Source organism: Rhinopithecus roxellana, chromosome 13 (assembly GCF_007565055.1).
Source record: "Rhinopithecus roxellana isolate Shanxi Qingling chromosome 13, ASM756505v1, whole genome shotgun sequence".
NCBI lineage: Eukaryota > Metazoa > Chordata > Mammalia > Primates > Cercopithecidae > Rhinopithecus > Rhinopithecus roxellana.
This window is the reverse complement of record NC_044561.1, coordinates 13,198,719-13,210,726: the sequence shown is the minus strand read 5'-3', so window position 1 is coordinate 13,210,726 and position 12,008 is coordinate 13,198,719. Positions and strand designations below refer to the sequence as shown.

Below are 12,008 nucleotides of genomic sequence, written 5' to 3'. Positions count from 1 at the left end.
GTGTCCACTGACAGATGAATGGATAAGCAAAATGTGACGTGTACACACAGGGAATATTATTCGGCCTTAAAGAGGAAGAAAACTCTGACCCATGCTACAACAGGGATGAACCTTAAGGACATTCTGCTAAGTGAAATAAGCCCGTCACAAAAGGACACATGCTGTAGGATTCCATTCATGTGAGGTTCTTACGGTGGTCAAATGTATAAAGATAGGGAACAGAGTGGTGGTTGTCAGGGGCTCGGGGAGGGAGAATGAGGACTTAATGTTTACTGGGTACAGTGTCAGTTTTGCAAGAGAAGAGTTCTGTTGGTGATGGTAGTTGCGCAACAATGTGAATGTAATTCCACGGAACTGTGCACTTAAAAATGGTTAAAAAGGCAAATTTTAGGTTATAAATATTTTACCACAATTAAAATATTTTAAAATCCTTTCAAAGCCCAAACTTTGCAGAATAATAATAATAGCACCTGAGCCCATTTTGGTTTGCAAAACATTTTCACACACAGTCATACATGCTTCAACAACGGCCCTATGATAAAAACATTTATTAATTTGGCTTCCCAGAGGAGAAAACTGAGGTTCAAATGGGGTGAAATGGCCAGGTGTGGTGGCTCATGCCTGTAATCCCAGCATTTTGGGAAGCCCAGGCAGGTGGATCTCCTGAGGTCAGGAGTTCGAGACCAGCCTGGCCAACAAGGCAAAACCCCATCTCAACTAAAAATACAAAAATTAGCCAGGTGTGGTAGAGTGCGCCTGTAGTCCCAGCTACTCAAGAGGCTGAGGCACGAGAATCACTTGAACCTGGGAGGCACAGGTTGCAGTGAGTCAAGATCGCACCACTGCTCTCCAGCCTGGGTGACAGGGACTCTGTCTCAAAAAAGCCAGGTGAGGTGGCTCACACCTGTAATCCCAACACTTTGGAGGTCAGGAGTTTGAGATCAGCCTGACCAACATGGTGAAACCCATCTCTACTAAAAATACAAAAATATTAGTCGGGTGTGGTGGTGCACACCTGTAATCCCAGCTACTCAGGAGGCTGAGGCAGAAGAATCACTTGAACCTGGGAGGCGGAGGTTGCAGTGAACTGAGATTGCGCCACTGCATTCCAGCCTGGGTGACAAAAGTGAGATTCCATCTCGGGGGAGGGAGAAAAAAAAAAAAAGATTCTGACAAAATGCCGTGAAGATCATCTGTAGATCTTGTTAAAGTGGAGTCACATTCAGAGGGTTGGGGGCGAGGTCTGAAATAAGTCTCTAAGCAGGTCCCACACGGAGCCAATGCTGTCGGTGCAAGGACTGCCATCCAACAGCAAAGATCCAGTGTACTTTACTTAACAGACAAGGAAGCTAGCCGGGAAGGGAGTGACTTGTCCAGGGTGACAGGCCAGGGTGGCACATAGGAAGCTAATGGCCAGGGAATGTGCATGCAGCTGTTTTGCCAAAAAGTAGCCACCTCCTTAAGCTGACCCAGATAGTGTCCACTTTTTTCAAATTATTTTTTATTTATTTATTTTTTTGAGACAGAGTCTCACTCTGTCACCCAGGTTGGAGTGCAGTGCCACAAATCTCCGCTCACTGCAACCTCTGCCTCCCGGGTTCAAGCGATTCTCCTGCCTCGGCCTCCAGAGTAGTTGGGATTACAGGCACGCACCACCAGCCCAGCTAATTTTTTTGTATTTTTAGTAGAGATAGGATTTCGCCATGTTGGCCAGGCTGGTCTTGCAATTCCTGATCTCAGGTGATCCCTCAGCCTCGGCCTCCCAAGTGCTGGGATTACAGGTGTGAGCCACCGTACCCGGCCTTGAACCAAGGTTTCTAAGATGCTCTTAGCCTCCTTGGATCTGGCCTAGCACATCTTTCCATCTTATCTTTTCTGCACAATCGCCCACAGCTAGCCCAGCCTCCGCCTCAGCCAGTCTGGCTCCCTGACGATGCAGAGCCGGCATTGGCTACAGAAGCCAGGCCCAGTCCTGTCCAGGGCCCCCTGGACGCAGACAAACGCTACAGACACGGCTCGTAGCACATGGTTCTCTTTATTGTGACGCTCAGTGGAAAACATCTGCAAACCAGCTTACTGTAGTGGTGACAGCTGCAACACATGCTAAGGCACTTTTATTATATAAAAAAGGGGTGGGGTGAGAGTTTCACTCACTCCTTTGTGACAGCAACTGGGACCTGAATTCAGAGCTTTGTAGGCATTACGCAGCTTTTATATCGCTTCATGATTTCAGTCTGTTTCCTTTAAAAAAAAAAAAAAAAATGCCTTCTTGCCGTAAGTCTCAATGCAGCATATACAAAAGTTAGGAATACAAGTAAATTCGGCAACCAGTGTAGACCAGTGAGGACGAGCTAACTCTCTTATAAACAAAGGCAGTGAGAAAGACTCAGAATTTTATCATTTATTACGAGAAAGGGGAAAAAAAGAAAACCTTGTTTTGCTTTCAAAAATATCTGTGCAGGTGGCAGATTTTTAAACTATACTGAGTCAACGGTGCAGGTAAACTACCCTCGGGCCCAGTCCTAGAGTAGACACAAGATCGCCTGGGAGGGCTGCTGGCCCCTCTAACGCTCTGGCTGTCATACTTGGGACAAGTCCCTTAACCATTCAATACATTTGGTCCCCAAAAGTGTTGGGAGAAGCCACTGGAAGGCTGCTGGCCTTTCCAGCTTGACCCGACAGCCTTGCTGTGGCAGAGGCAGGCTGTCCTCGGTAAAGGAGGGGAGGGGGCATTGCACTTGAGACATTTTAGAATCAGGAGGGAGACAGTGGACAGTGGCGCTGCCCGGGACAGGGTGGGGAGGAATCCACTCCTCCCCCTACCCCAGCATTCTGTGCCCTGCACAGAGGTGGAGCCCCAGGGCCTGCTCCTTCTGGGCCGCCCAGAGCCATGGGAGTGGGAGGCCCAAGGGGCAGAGGTGTGTGAGGTCACCACGTGTGATTGCCAACAGCAAAGAAACGAGGAGTGGGGGCGCTGGTGGCAGAGGTCAGGGAGGCTGACAACTGCGGGGGGTCCGACTACCAAAACGCCTTCAGTCTGAAGAAAAATAGATTCATAGAAAACTCTGGCCCCTCCCCGGGGGCCTGCCCTCCTCGCCTCAACATCTTGTGCTTTTTGGCAAGAGAGGGCTGAGGAGCCTGCTGGTCGCTCTCTGCCTGGGCCCGGGCCCTGTCTCTTTGGTATCAGATTCTGAGCGGCGGAGGGAGCTGGAAGGGGATGCAGCAGAGGAAGCCAAATGCCCTCAACAACGCCTGGAGGGAAACAGGATGGGGGACGGGGCTGAGGGCAGGGGGAGGCGCGTTCACAGCAGTCCCAAGAAGGTGGGGAGAGGCCTGCTGCAGGGTCTGGGAAGAGGAGGCTGTGGTGTCCGTCTGTCCATCCATCTCAGGCTGCAGGAGAAGAGGCTTATTCGGCAGGTTTGGCCTCAGCCCCATCCGCTTTGCCATCCACCTCCTCGTCGGAACCATCGCCAGCGCCTTTCCGGGCCATTCGGCGGGGCATGACAAACGGCAGGTCCCCGCGCCTAGGTGCAGAGGCAGAGGCAGAGGGTCAGTGGGCACAGACAGGCCAGGGGCGGCCGCAGCACAGCACACACATCTCAAAGCGAATTCAAGAGGGAAACCAGGCGCCTGGCTGCTCCCACCAGGAAGCAGTAAGGCGGAGCCTTGGGAGCCACAGGTGAGCTGGATAGGACCGCTCTCAGGAAAGCAGGCAAAGCTTCCCGCAAAATGTTTAGGTGTCAGACATCTTCACACACAACCGTAGCACAAAAACAGTTCAGGCAAACAGGACCAATTACAACAGAAAAGGCACAAAAGTAAGTGTAAAATGCCACCCTTTGTTCCAACTCCTATAAAACCGATGAAACCAAGACAGGTAAACAGGTGTGCTTGTTCACACAGAGTACAAAGCCGGGCACCCTCTTTCTACCACATGGCAGAAAATTCACATCCAATACTGACTACTTATGCTTAAAAAAAAGAGCACCATGAAGGCCTGGCGCAGTGGCTCACGCTGATAATTTCAGCACTTTGGGAGGCCGAAGCGAGTGGATCACCTGAGGTCAGGAGTTCGAGACCAGCCTGACCAACATGGTGAAACCCCATCTCTACTAAAAATACAAAAATCAGCCGGGCATAGTGGTGCATGCCTGTAATCTCGCTACTCCAGAGGCTGAGGGAGGACAATTGCTTGAACCCGGGAGGTGGAGGATGCAGTGAGCCGAGATTGTACCATTGCACTCCAGTCTGGGCGACAAAAGCGAAAATCCATCTCAAAAAACAAAAACAAAAAAACAAGATCCCCATGAAAAAGAGGTAAGAAATGAGAATCTCAGAGAATAAGATCCTCCGCTTCAAACATTCACTACTTGTTGAGTGTTAACACTCCCTGGGAAATGCAAAGGAGCCTTTTTAATCTCTGTAGACATTGTTTATGAGGCCTGTATTCATTTTGTAGATATTTATGAGGCACCTAATACGTGCCAGGACTGGGCCAGGTGGTCTCAAGCAACCTCCAATTCAAAAGACAACAGACTTTTAGGACAGGCTACGAATAAACTACCTAGAATTTACTGTGTGTTCAAAACACTAAGCTGAAGCCTCAAAGGCAAGAAGCCAGAAGGGGCAGAGAGTGCTTTGTGCAGTCCTTTCTTGGTGTCATTTGTGCTTTGCTTGTGGGCTCTGGTTGAGGAACAAGCTACCTTTGGAGAGAAGTGCCGAGTAAAAGGGGTGGGTTGGGCGGTGGGGGCTCACCTGAGCTTGTTCTTCAGGGAGCTGACCTCGCGGTTCATGGCATCGGCCGTCTCGGTGGCGTCCTCCAGCTCGCGCTGCAGTTTCCGGCGGGAGGCGTTGGCCCGCTGGGCCTCCTCTTCGGCCTCCTCCAGCTGCCGCTTGAGCTGCTTCAGGCGGGTGGATGCCTTGTCAGCCTGTGGAGATGGACATGTGGCCCGTGGCCCTGGTTAGGGGCTCTGGGCGTGCAGCCAGCCAGCCCCACTGCCCTGCCTGTTGCCCCATCTGCTGCCCAGCCCGGCTGCCCTTCTCACTGCCCCACCAGCGCCCGCACCTGGTCCTTGTACTGCTCAGCATTCCTCCGCTCATCATCCACCTGCAGCAGCACATCCTTCAGCTTCTTCTCCGTCCGACGCACCTGTTTGCAGGCTGCCTGGCGCTCCCTGCATGACAGACAAGGTGGCTCAGAGGGAACACCCTCCTTCAGAGGGTCCAGCCAACAAACCCTAACATGGACCACCCGTTCCCCGGGCCTCACTGGCATCTAGGGATCACCTAGGGAGGCCTTTGCTGGACACCTGTGTGTGCCTGGCTTCTTACGACGGGCACTGCAAAAAGCCCCATTTACAGATGGGGAAACGGGCGCAGGTAAGGGAAGTGACACACCTCAAAGGGCATCTGTGTAACTGGAAGAGGTTTGGGGGCCTGGCGTAACCCCCCATTCCCTCCAAGGAAGTCTCAGTCCTGCTGAGCCCACAGAACAACTGCCCCGGTGGGCAGGACACCCCTCTACCTCCTGCTCTGATCCACCCTCAGAGACAGCCACCAAAGCTCCTGGCTTTAGAGGTGGAACAGAGAATCCCGTTCAAACCCCACAAGCTCCCCCAACCACCCACCCTGTGGCAGGGATGAGGGCCCCATCAGGAAGGAGGGAAACAGCCCCCAGGACTCAGGAGACAGAGAGCTGGTTGTGGCCCAGATTTGGGCAGGACTGCAGGGGGGCTGGAGTTTTGGGCAGGACGGCTGGGGTTGGGCGGGGTCAGGGGCACGTACTTGGTCTCGTTGTCCAGCTGCTCCTCCAGCTGTGCGATCTTGGCCTCGAGGGCAGTGATGGAGGCCTTGTACTTGGACTTGACAGTGCCCTCCATCTCCTGCAGCTTGACCTTGAGCTCCTTGTTCTGGCGCTCCAGTTGCTGCCGAGCATTCTCGTTCTTCTGGGCGTGGCTGCGCTCCAGGTTCAGGTCGGTGTTGATCTGGTCGATCTGCGGGAGGAGGGCCAGTGACCTCGGGAAGGGCTGGGGCCCTGGCTGGACGGCACGCGCAGGGCCGGAGGAAGGTGGCAGCAGGATCTCACCAAACCCTTGGGGTCCAGAGTCTTGGGTCTCCCAGAAAAGGGAGGATTAGAAACTTCTGAACACCCAACACAGAAGCCAGAGGGGGATCTTTCATTTCCGGGTGCCTGGACATGTTCCCGTAAGCGCCTGGGGAGCAGCTGGCACTTGGCCTGTGCTTCTGCCGGCTGGGTCTGAGGCCAGCTCTGCTGTGGTGGCTCGAACCCAGGGTGGGAGAAGGCCTGGCACCCACCTGCAGGTTGGCCTTCTTCAGCCGGTCGTTGATCAGCTCCGTGTTGCCCTGCTCCTCCTCCAGCTCCTCCTCCAGCTGGGCGATGCGGGCCTCCAGACGCCGCTTCTCCTCCAATGCCAGGGCTCTGCAGGATGGGCGGGAGAAGTGAGGGGCCTACCCAGGGGGCACACCCGGTCCTCCTCAATTCTGTCCCCTCACTCAACTCACCCTTTGCCACTGCTGTTGGCGATCTCATCAGCCAGCTCATCCCGCTCTTGCTGGGCCTGGCGCTTGGCACGCTCCGCGGCTGCCAGTTCCTGCCACAAAGACCCAGAGTGTAACCTGAAGGCAGCCACAGCCCTGCAAGACCATCCTTCCCAGCCCCGGGCACCCTCTTCTCAAGCCCTTCCCCAGGCCCACCTCCCCATGAAGCCCTTCCTCCAGAAACCCTCTAGCTCACAGGCTGGTGACCCCCTGCAGTCATAGCTTAAGCACCATATGTTTCTAAAACTCTTACATTTAAGTGCTAGGAATCAAGCCAGGTGCCAGGGTGTGGCAATAAGAAGTGTCCTGGCCTAACCAGGGAGACCATGTGGACAGAGCCACTCGGTGCGGCCCCTCCCTGTTTGGGTGAGCCAGAGCCCAGAGTCAGCTCCGGAGGCCACAGGCAGATGGCTACACCCTGGTGGCACTCACAGCCAGCACATCACACTGCAGGGCACCCTCCAGACCCGGGAAACACTTCAGGACGGGCTCAGGTGCGACGGGCAGGGTGGCCGAGGGGACGCCCAGACCCCTTCTCACCAGGCACCATTCATAGCAGGAGGTGGTGGCAGCCACAAAGCCTCATCTCATGTGAGGGATGCCAGTTTCACACACACACACTCTCATCGTACCAGGGAGCCCCGCTATGTAACGGAACCCTGGAGGGAATCCTTCTGTAACATGAGAGCCATCCCCAGCCAAATCCTGGAGCCCAGTCGGACCCTAGCCCTGTCCTCAACTGAAGGCCCCATGCTGCTCCCTGCTGGCTGCAGGGCAGTGGTGCCGCTCTCCACTGCAGCCCCACCCACCTCCTGCAACTGGATCATCTCAGCCTCCATGCTCTTCAGCTTCTTCTCATTCTCTTTGGCCTGGGCCAGGATTTCCTCACGGGAGGCGCGGGTGTCATCCAGCTCACGCATGCAGTCTTTCATCTGGGCCTGGGGTGGGGACAGAGGCTTGGCACCTCATTCAGCTCCTCGGCCCTCCACCCCCACCCTCGTGGGTCACCTCACCAACAGGGCTCATGGCTGGTGCTCCGCTCGATGCTTATAATACATATTTCATTTTGTTATTCTCCTGTTATTTGTTTTAACTAACCGTGGTGACAGGGCGAAAAGGCAACTAAAGACAAACATCTCTGTGACCCACCCCATAATGCACACTTTGACAGTGCTGGTCACCGTGGACGTGAGCCCAAGCTGAGCTTCATTTTCTACTTTCTGTCCCCTCCTGTGGGCCAGAAGCCGGTGCCCACGGTGCCACCCCTAATGTTCACCTGCCCCTCAAAACCAGTGCCCAGCCTGCCGGGCCGTCCCCACCACAGGCAGGAAACATATTTCATTTTGTTATTCTCCTGTTATGTGTTTTAACACTAAAGATCTTTGTCAAATAGCCTTTTTTTCCTAAATTGAGATTCCCCAAACCAAAGAGCATGACTGGTTGTGTACAGCCCGACCACACCAATAAAAAAATGCCACCAGCAATCACAGTATCTATGCCCACAACCGTGACCACAGAGAGGTTTTAAAGTTTTTGTGGGTTTTAACATTTAAAAAAAATTTTTTTTAAAACTAAGGTTATTCTTGTTACATAATATGGTGTATCAGAGCTGTTTTTATGTGTTAATTATTCTTTAATTATTGGTGAGGTAAAGATTTCCAAGTATGCGTCCCACACTCTGGGCTGCTGCTCAGAACCATCACCCCAGAGCCCAGAAGGCTGGAGGGTGTCAGGACCCGGCTGATTCTGGAAATCTGCATTAAGTGAGACCTTCTCGAACTCCACCCATGTCTAGGCTTGTACTTGTTTGCTTCCGTGTTTTATGTACTCAGTCATTCACCATTTTGCAAGTTTGCTGTTGGACTATCACGTTTCCACTCACCTCCGAGCCTCTGAGTCTCTGTCAGTGAGATGGGGCTGGAGGAGGCGCCACCCTGCCAGGTTCCCGCCCCAGGCCCTGGGCCTTCACATGTAGTTGGCTGGGTCAGGCCCCGCCCGCCTTCGCCTGGGCCCCGCCCGCCCTCACCTGCAGCTTCCGCAGCTGTTTGATGGCTTCCTCCCGGTTCTTGTTGGCTGACTCAATGTGAGCCTCCAGGTCCTTCAGGTCCATCTCCAGCTTCTTCCGGGCAGCCACTGCCATCGAGCGCTGCTTCCTCTCATCCTCCAGCTCTGCCTCCATCTCCCGCACCTGGGGAAAGGAAAATCAACAGCTCGGGAAGCTGGACCCACTCAGAGACCCTGCCTTAGCTCTGAACTCAGGCGCCTCAGGCCAGTTCTGCAGGATCCATGGGGCCTTGGGGGGCCAGTGGGGATTACTGACCATAAGAACTCTAAGAAGGTGAGTCACTGAACCCGGAGATAGGGGGCTGGAAAGAAGGGATATGGGAGGGGAGGCGTGGTCAAGGGGCCCTAACATAATCCAAGTGGAAGGAGAGAACAGAAGCCTGCGTGAAGCCAGGGCAGCCTTGGGCACCCATGGGGTAGCAGGAGGCCATGCACACCTGTCTGACCAGCTGCTTCTTCTTCTCCTCACTCTGCTCGTCCCGGCCCTGCAGATCCCGCTCGAACTGGGCCTTCATGGCCTGCAGGTTGACCTCCAGCCGCAGTTTGGCGTCTTCAGTGGCCTGCAGCTCGTCCTCCAGCTCTTCCAGCTGCGTCTTCATCTCCTCCACCTGCTGCTCCAGGGCCCGCTTGGACTTCTCCAGCTCGTGGACCTGAGCCCCAGAGAGCCCAAGTCAGGAGCAAAGGGACTGGCAGATACCTGGGTCTGCGAGACCCGGAGTCTGTGCACACACCAACCCTCTGTGATGACCCCACTCGGGCCCCTCCCAAGACCTGGCTGCCAGGTCCAGCACTCACGCTCTTGCCCACATCATCCTTGGAGCTCATGAGATCCTCCATCTCCGTGCGGAACTGCTTGTTGAGCCGCTCCAGCTCCGCCTTCTGCTCCATGGCTTCCTCCAGGGCCCGGGCCAGCGACAGCGCCTTGGTCTCCTTCTCTCGGGCCTCTGCCTCAGCCCGGTCGCGCTCCTCTGCGTACTTGGCAGAGATGGTCTTCTCCTCTGCCAGGAGCTGGGAAAGAAGTGGGCACCATGAGGCTCAGCACCACAGGCTCAGAGCTATGGCCCCCAGCAGGGCAGAGCAGCTGGGCCTAAGCTCCCTGGGGAACGAGGAGCCCAGAGGCCATGGTGGAGAGGAGCAGGTCTAGGAAGCACAGGCCCGGGGCTGTGCCCGGGACAACACACACAGTCCTGTGCATCCTCAAGACGGGACGACTGCCGACTGGGGCCGGCACTACTGCGAACGCCATGTCGTAACATCTGTTTACTTTTCATCACTTACTAATCGTAACCCTTTATGGCATGCTGCCCCTTCCATGAGAGCCCTCCAAACTGTAAGAGCTTTGGTTCTCCTGAACCAAAGTTGGCATTTGGTTGGCATTTTTCACGGAGTGAATGCCAAGCTGGCTGCCAGGAAGCCTGAACCCCATTTGTGGTCTCCTCTAACGAAAGCTTCTGTGCCCTGGCATCTGTTCTCTGTGTGCACCCACCTGGCTCTATCCTATTTCCCCACCTTCCTTTCCTTTTGGCCCAAACCTGAATTATTCCATGGGTGGCTGACCATTTCCTAAAGGGCCAGATAGTGCATTCTTTAGAGTATGCAGGCCCTACGGTCTCTGCAGCAATGGCTCAACCCCACTACCACAGCACAAAGCAACCAAAGACAACACGAAAACGACGGAGTATGGCTGTGTTCACTCCATCTTTCCCCACGAAACGCAGTGGGCTGGACCCGGCTGCCCCAGTTGGCTGCCTGGTGTCTTCTACTGTTCTATCCCGCCCCCGAGTCCGCATCCCCCTCAGCTGCCCTCTGATATTTTGGAAAAGGAAGCGATATGAATGCATAAATAAATCGTTTAAAAGACAGTCAAACCACTTAATTACAGAAAATCTGAAAAATGTAAAAAAACAGAAAGGAAAAGTCACTCCTCAACCCATCGCATGAAGACACCCTCTTCCACTGACCTTCTCCCTGGGCCCCTCGACAAGCCACAGACTGGGGGGGGGCCCTCTAAGCGCTGCCCCGCACGGCCCTCCCAGGCAAGACCTTGAGGGAGTCCAGGCTTTCTCTGACGGACCCTTCGCCTTGGACTCAGTGCTTGAAGAAGAAAAACAAAGGATGGAGCCAGTGGCCACACACCTGGTCAAACTTCTTCTGCTTCTTCTCCAGGTTGCATGCACTCTGGCGTTGATGGTCCAGGTCCACCAGCAGGTCATCCAGCTCCTGCTGCAGCCGCGTCTTGGTCTTCTCCAGCTTGTCGTAGGCGGCCACCTTCTCCTCGTGCCGCTGGCTCAGGCCCTCCAGGTCCTTCTGGAGCTTTCTCTTCACCTCCTCAGCGGTTTCCAGGCACCCCACACTGTCCTCCATCTTCTTCTTCATGTCGGCCACCTGGGCAGGAGCCAGGAGTAAGCAGACGCCCGAGATGGCACCTGCTCAGATGGCACACCTGTCCCTGGGACAGCTGGGAGCCTGCCTGCCACACCGCGGAAGGGGCACCAGGGATCCGCCCAGTTATGAAACCGCCTCCCCCAGTCACGTCCCTCTCCACGGGGGCGAGACAAATGGAGCTTCTACAAAGGGGCATCCGTCTACGATGTGAAGCCCGGGGGAGGCTGACCCCCAGGCCTGCTGTGGGGGCTCCCAGGCCTCATTCACACCAAGCCTCTCACTCTACGGAGACCGCTCCCAGAGAGCAGGGCCAGTGCCCTGTAGCGATGTCTGCGGGGTCCCCATCACCCAGCCCCATCCTTGCACTTGGAGATAAACCTGCAATCCCGCACACTCACGGGCTGCTCCCACCCTGACTGTGGAATGGACTCCCAGCCCATCCCGAGCTGGCTCAGGCCTTCTGGCCTGGCACATGGAGGTTGCCCAAGATAGGATCTAGAGCAGGAGCTCTGAATACATATTAGGCTACGGACCCCTTGGCAGTCTAGAGAGGCCGAGGGACTCCTTCTCATGACAATGTTTTAACAGGCATTAAATAAACACATGGGACCACCAAGGCAACCAGTACAGAAAAATGCAGTGTTCACACATTCTAAAAAACTGTGGCTCAGGACGCCACGCGCTGCTAGGTAGCACATCAGACGGCAAACTCGGCGCAGGCCTGGGAACCACGAGGCCAAGGAGCTCGGCCGCAACCCTGACAGGGTCACTGGCCATTTCTACAGGTGATGAGGGTGCAGGGACTGCCACCACTGTGGCTTGCTGCCTACACCCACAATGGAAGCAATGCTGAATTTCAGCTAAAGACTGGTGAAAATAAAGGTGTAAAATAGTGAAAATAGTGGTGTCCCCCATCTAAGTCCACAGATCCCTGGATTCCTCTCCTAGGGACTCAGGCTGAGAGCCCTGATGTGGGACAGCAGGGTGGGCTTCCCTGGGGG

General features: G+C 54.9%; 1 protein-coding gene across 1 annotated transcript in view; it reads right to left on the bottom strand.

Annotated features, from left to right (window-relative positions):
- Window positions 1-2,237: 2,237 nt before the first annotated feature.
- MYH9 (myosin heavy chain 9) overlaps window positions 2,238-12,008 on the bottom strand; it is a 108,315-nt gene continuing 98,544 nt past the window's right edge. The window contains exons 31-41 of the mRNA XM_010389168.2: window positions 10,759-11,007; window positions 9,418-9,630; window positions 9,060-9,272; window positions 8,585-8,746; window positions 7,368-7,496; window positions 6,523-6,611; window positions 6,316-6,439; window positions 5,785-5,993; window positions 5,066-5,174; window positions 4,756-4,928; window positions 2,238-3,524 (exon numbers count right to left, since the gene is read on the bottom strand). Coding sequence (XP_010387470.1) covers window positions 3,407-3,524; window positions 4,756-4,928; window positions 5,066-5,174; window positions 5,785-5,993; window positions 6,316-6,439; window positions 6,523-6,611; window positions 7,368-7,496; window positions 8,585-8,746; window positions 9,060-9,272; window positions 9,418-9,630; window positions 10,759-11,007 — 1,788 coding nt within the window. The 3' untranslated portion in view covers window positions 2,238-3,406. The remainder of the gene's footprint in view (window positions 3,525-4,755; window positions 4,929-5,065; window positions 5,175-5,784; window positions 5,994-6,315; window positions 6,440-6,522; window positions 6,612-7,367; window positions 7,497-8,584; window positions 8,747-9,059; window positions 9,273-9,417; window positions 9,631-10,758; window positions 11,008-12,008) is intronic.